General features: G+C 40.1%; 1 protein-coding gene across 1 annotated transcript in view; it reads right to left on the reverse strand.

Moving 5' to 3' along the window:
- LOC102487630 (DNA repair and recombination protein RAD54B-like) overlaps positions 1-6,418 on the reverse strand; it is a 67,890-nt gene that overhangs the window by 50,992 nt on the left and 10,480 nt on the right. Inside the window, exon 2 of the mRNA XM_006161289.2 lies at positions 4,988-5,138. Within this exon, the coding sequence (XP_006161351.1) occupies positions 4,988-5,122 (135 nt within the window). The 5' untranslated portion in view covers positions 5,123-5,138. The remainder of the gene's footprint in view (positions 1-4,987; positions 5,139-6,418) is intronic.

Consider the following 6,418-nt stretch of genomic DNA (forward strand, 5'->3'; position numbering starts at 1 on the left):
ACAAAGCTCAAACGCGTGTTCCCCGAAAATATAAAAAAAAAAAAAAAAAAAAAAAAAAAAAAAAAACCCACCACTATGAAACATTGATAACACCGTGCCCTCCAAGGTTCTAATCCATGTGGCTGATCATGGGTTCAGATTCCCAGGTTGTCTTTAAAAATGCACAGGGTATCCAGGATAGTGAGAGGGCTGGGAAAACAGAATAGTGACACAGTAAGGCCCTGCTGAGGGTCTCTCTATCTTTCTCTCTCATGTACATGCCCTTTAACATAAAAAAAAAAAAAATTAAAAACACAATTAACAGAGTCAGCAGAAGGCATAATGATTAAGATGCTGGATTCCAACAATGGCCAACTGCAGTTCAAGTCCTGGACCCCTGGACCTGGTGGCTTGCTTTCTCACTTTCTCACTTTCTCTCTCTTTTCTCTCTCTCTCTCTCTCTCTCTCTCTCTCTCTCTTGTGCGTGTGTCACCTACAGCAAATTTAAATAACAATAAATAAAATAAAATAATTATTTTCTTAATAGGTAATTCATCTTTTTTTTTTTTAAGAATTGTTTATTTATTTAATTCCATTAGTAGTTATTTTTTAAGTTGACTAGAGACAGACAGAGAGAAAGGGAAAGCCAGAAAGCAAGCTGCCAGGTCAGGACTCAAATTGCAGTTGGCCATGTGGGAATCTAGCACCCTTATCCACCATGCCATCCACCAGCCCTTAATAGATAATTAAAAAAAAAAAAAACCTCATAATAACAAAGTTGTCATATCACAATAAATATTCTCAATTAATTTTATGGTTAGTAATCAGATGTTCAAAATAAAATCTACCTGGTAACATTTTAAAGTAAGTTAACTACGGAGGTCAAAAATTTTATTTTTATGGGGCCAGCAGGTGACATGGTCGTTAGGGGCTGGGTTCCCACATGGACCACTGCAGTTTGAGTCCCAGACCTGGTGGCTTGCTTTCTCACTTTCTCTCACTCTGTCTCTCGCTCTGTCCCTTACTGGTCAAATAAAGTAAATAAATAAATAAAGTAAAATAATTATTTAAAAAATAAAATTCTTGGAACCAGCAGTTAGTGTAATGGCTATGTCGCTGGACTCCCACATAGTTGACCGCGGTTCGCATCCTGGACCCGGTGGCTTAAAACTCACACCAGGCGCGTGTGCGTGCGTGCCCAAGATCCCGAGAGGAGAATGGAGAAGGGATTGCGGCATGACCATCCCCCCAGGGGGTGATTTCTTGCTTTCTGTCTCTATGTCTCTCTTTATCTGTCTGGCGAGCACACGCGCCCTATAGCGAAAAAAACCTCTCCAAAAAATATAAAATTAAATTATTTTTGCAATATTTTGTTTTGATATAATTTCAAGCTTACAGAAACATTCCAAAAATAGTACACAAGAAACTCCCGCATACCCTTTACTCAGGTTCCTACTTGTTTACATTTTAATCCACTTGTTCTCACTTTCGTTGTGTCTCTTTAATGTGCATATATGTAAATATTTGATGGTAAGCTGCAGACACTATACTACTTTACATCTAAATATTAATACCCAAAGAAGTGTTTCCACAGGGACCAGCAGGTAGCATGGTGGTTGAGGTGCTGAGGTGCTGGACTTCCCACATGGCCAACCACAGTTCAAGTCCCGGACCTGGCGGCTTGCTTTCTCTCTCTCTCTCTCTCTCTCTCTCTCTCTCTCTCTCTTTCTCTCTCTCTTTCTCACTCATGTGAAAGAATAATAATGATAATAAAATAAAATAAAATAATTCTTTTAAAAAAGAAGTGTTCCGAAAGACAGTGTTTTCCACAGTCACAGTAAAATTATCAAAATCAAGAATGTAACACTGGGGGCCAGCCAGTAGCATGGTGGTTAAGGATGCTGGACTCCCACATGGCTGACAGTGGTTCACAACTCAGACCTAGTGGCTTGCTTTCTCTCTTTATCTCTCTTTCTCTCTCTCTCTCTCTCTCTCTCTCTCTCTCTCTCTCTCTCTGGTCAAAGTGAAACAAGTAATAATAAATAAAATTAAAACAAAAAAATTTTTTTTTAAAAAATGTAACATTGGGATCTGACAGTGGCATCGTGGTTAGGGTAGCTGGATACCACATGGTCAACTACTGGGTTATTGGAAAGTCATGACTAATTTTTGCATACAAAAACATAGAGAAATACATTATGACTTTTCTGACAACCCAATACATTGTTCAAGTCCCAAATCTGATGGCTTAAAAAACATACTGGGCACACAGCATGTCCAAAAATCCCAAGAAGGGAATGGAGGATAAGGGATTGCACATGGCCCTCTGGGGGACTGCTTTCTCACTTTCTCTCTCTCACACACACACACCCTATAGAAAATAATTAAAAAAGAAAAGACGCTTGGCACTTATTATCAGAGAAATACAAATCACAACTATATTAAAGGCCATGAGGTGAGGCAGTGGTAGCACAACACTACAATGCTGAACCCATGTGGGAAGATTCTGGGTTTGTGTCCCAAGACTTCACTGTACACACCAGACACACAAACACGTGCCCACAATTTCATGGCTAGGGTGGATCACAGCCATGAGGACCCTGTTCAGAAGATCTTTTTCTCTATCGCTCAAAAAATAAGTAACAAAAAAAAACACAAGGAAATACTACTCAACCCACTAGAACGGCAACAATCAAAATGATGATAGCAAGTGTTTGCAAGGATGTGGAAAAATTGAAATCCGCATACACTCATGTTTCAACCATTTTGGAAAAGAGTCTTACCATTCATTAAGAGGTTAAACATAGAATGACTATGATCCAGCAATTCTACTTCTGGGAATGTACTCAAGAGAAATGAAAATGTCCACATAAAAATCTGTACACAAATGTTCATAAACATTATTCCTAATAACCAAAAAGTGGAAACACCCCATATGCACTCATCAACGAGTGAATGGATAAACAAAATATGGTATATTAACGCAATGGACTATTATTCAGTGTGGTAGGCAAAATAATGGCCTCAAAAATGTCCACACCCCGATCTCTAAAAACCATGAATATGTTATCTTATGTGGCAAAAGGTACTTTGCAGATGTGATTAAGGTTAAGGACCTTGAAATGGAAAGATTACCCTGGATTATCTAGGTGAATACAATCTAATCAAATGAATTCCAGTTGCAGAGAATCAGACAGATGGTAACGTAAAGACCCAAACTTCCACTGCTGGCTTTAAAAATGAATTAAGGAAAACATGAGCAAAAGAATGTGGTGACCTATAGAAGGTGGAAAATGCAAGGAAACAGATTCTCCCGTAAAGTCTTCAGAAATGATGAAGCCCTGTTAACACCTTGATCTTAGACCAGTGAGACCTGCTTGTACTTTTGACCTACAGAATCATAAGTTAATACATTTGTGTTGTTTTCAGCCAAAAAATTTGTACTTGTTGCAAGAAAAAATAAAAAAAAAAATTATTTTTGAAATAAGAAGAAATGAATTACTAATGCATGCTACAACATAGACAAGCCCTGAAAACACTATGCTGAGAGTTCAAGAAAAAGAAAATTTACAAAAGCACACATGTATGAGTCCTTTTAGTAGGTGCTAGGACTGGAGGGTTTGGAGAAAAATAGAAAGGGAGGAACTACTAACGTATATGAGGTCTTTTGGAGGAGTGATGAAAACGTTCTAAAAATTTATTGATGTAATAATTGTATAATTCAATGAGTATACTAAAAAGCACCTGAAGGCAGTACGAGGATTATATGGTACATAAATTATATCTATATCTATAAAATTATTCAAGAAAGAAAGAAACCTCATTTTAAAAAACCACAGGTGGCATGGTGGTTAATGTGCTGGATCCCACATGGCCAACTCCACAGTCTGAGTCCTGGACCCAGCGGCCTGAAAAACAAGCCAGGCATGTGGGTATCTTGCCCAAAATCCCAAGAATGCAGGAGAAGGAATCATGACATGGCCATCCCCCTGGGAGGTGATTTCTCACTTCCCTTGTCTGTCTCTTTCTCTGTGGTGAGCACACAGGCCCTATGGCAAAAAATAAAAACAAAACAAAAAACAAAGGCAGATGGCATGGTGATTAAAGGCAGAGGGCATGGTGATTAAAGCTGCCGAACCCTACACACTGCCTGTTCAAGTCCAGATCCGGTGGCTTGAAAAATATGCAAGGTGCATATGTGTGCATATCCAAGATTCCAAGAAGAAAACGGAGAAGAAAGGGATGCAGTGTAGTCATCCCCCCTAAGAGGCTGTTTTATCACTTCTCCTTTTTGTCTCTCTGGCTCTCTCTAGTGAGCACACGAGCCCTACAGCAAAATTTAAAAGAAAAAGAAAAACCTGTAGTTTTTCTTACAGTGTAGTAACAAAATTCTTATCCTGGCAAATGCTAACAATCTGCTTGAGAAACCATGGAAACTAAAGAAATGTACAGTAAAACACAGGTAGGCCCAGCCTCAGTGGCACAGGTGGCAGCATGCTGAAGAGCACTAAAAGCCACATGGCCAACCACAGGTTTGGATCCCAAGTCTATCTTGGGGACTAAGCATCCAAGATCCTAATGAGTCTAAAGACAGAAGAGGGAATCACTGTCTCCTTTTCTCTTTCTTTGTCTCTCTCTTATGCATGCATAGGTGCTCCTAAGCATAAAAAATAAATAAATAAATAACAACAACAACAACAAAAAAAACCACACTCACACAAAACATGCAGGTGGCATGGAGGTTAAAACACTGAGTCCCAGAAGACAACTATGCAGTTCAAGTCCCAGATTCAGTGGCTTGAAAATCATACTGGGCACATGTGTGTGCATGCCCAAAATCCTAAAAGAAGACTAGAGGAAAAGGGATTATGGAGTGACCATTACCCCCTTGGGGTGATTTCTCACTTTCCCTCTCTGTCTCTCTATGGCAAACATGCACACCCTATACCAAAATCTAAAAAACAAAAAAGAAATGCTTCTCCAAATTATAATGTTCTTCATCTTTTACCTTACATAATTTTATATCTGGATTCAACTTCTTAAGTTCTTCATTTGGAACTGGATTACTTCTTCCTGGTGGTATAAACTTTGGTTTTTTAAAGGAATTTCCCTGCAACTGACTTGGTGCTGCAGACCGTCTCATATTCAGCAATACTGACCTAAAAAAAAACCAAACAGAAATCATCCATAAATCTCATTAGAATAATTTCCAACTATAAAAGTAGCTCATCAATATAACCATGTCTTTTTTTCCCCTTTTTTTAAGAATTGTTTCGTGTGGTAGACGCATGGTGGTTACAGCACTGGACTCCCACATGGCTGACCATAGTTCAAGTCCTAGACCTAAACAGCTTCCTATCTCTCTCTCTCTGGTCAAAATGAAAAATCATCAGGGACCAGCAATTAGCATAATGGCTATGTCGCTGGACTCCCACGTAGTCGACCACGGTTTGCGTCCCGGACCCGGTGGCTTAAAACTCACGCCGGGTGCATGTGCGTGCGTGCCCAAGATCCCAAGAGAATGGAGGAGAAGGGATTGCGGCGTGGCCATTCCTCCTGGGGGGTGATTTCTCGCTTTCTGTCTGTCTCTCTGTCTGTCTGGTGAGCGCATGCACCCTATAGCGAAAACCTCTCAGAAAAAAAAAATCAAATAAATTAAATTTAAAATGTTTAATTTATTTAACTTTATTCGTTCATTTATTTATTTATTCATTTATTCATTTTAATTTGAGCAGAAAGGGAGAGAATGAGAGAGGGGGAAACTGAGAAAGCAAGCTGCCCAGTCCGGGACTCAAACCTCAGTCAGCCATGTGGGAATCCAACGCCCCCAACTACCATACTACCTGCCAGCCCCAACAATTATTTTATTGAAGTTGACCAGAGAGAGACAGAAGGAAATAAACTTTTTTAAAAAGGGAAGGAGGAAAAGCAGGTGGTGTGGTGGTTTGAGGTGCTGGACACTCCCACGTGGCCGACCATGGCTCAAGTCCCAGACTGGTGGCTTGCTTTCTCACTTTCTCTCCCTCTCTCTCATCTCTCGCTGGTTGTTGTAGAGTGTAACTGAATGAACAACCACCAAAGCCAGATTAAGGTTAAAGAGAGTCTTTATTAGCTAGCCAGCGACTACAGTTCTGATTCTCTGCCCCTGAGCCTCAGGCTGTAGTCGTTGGCCCCCTAATAGACTCCCTTTAACATTTTCTGGCTTTGGTGGTTGTTCATTCCGTTACACTCTACAACACTGGGAGGCCCCAGCGAGATTTGGGAACCTTAGAGTGGCCAAACAATGCCCCAAGGAGGACATTGCTTACACCCTGTCCTGGGTCTCAAGAGGGGTAAGGAAGCCTCACAAACACAAATCAAAAACTGGAGTCACTTGTGGCTCCTGAATCTAGTAAGATTCTTGTTATCTTGGGTTGAGAACTCTCTTGGTGGGACTTTT

Source organism: Tupaia chinensis, unplaced genomic scaffold (genome assembly GCF_000334495.1).
Source record: "Tupaia chinensis unplaced genomic scaffold, TupChi_1.0 Scaffold138407_1, whole genome shotgun sequence".
Classification (NCBI taxonomy): domain Eukaryota; kingdom Metazoa; phylum Chordata; class Mammalia; order Scandentia; family Tupaiidae; genus Tupaia; species Tupaia belangeri.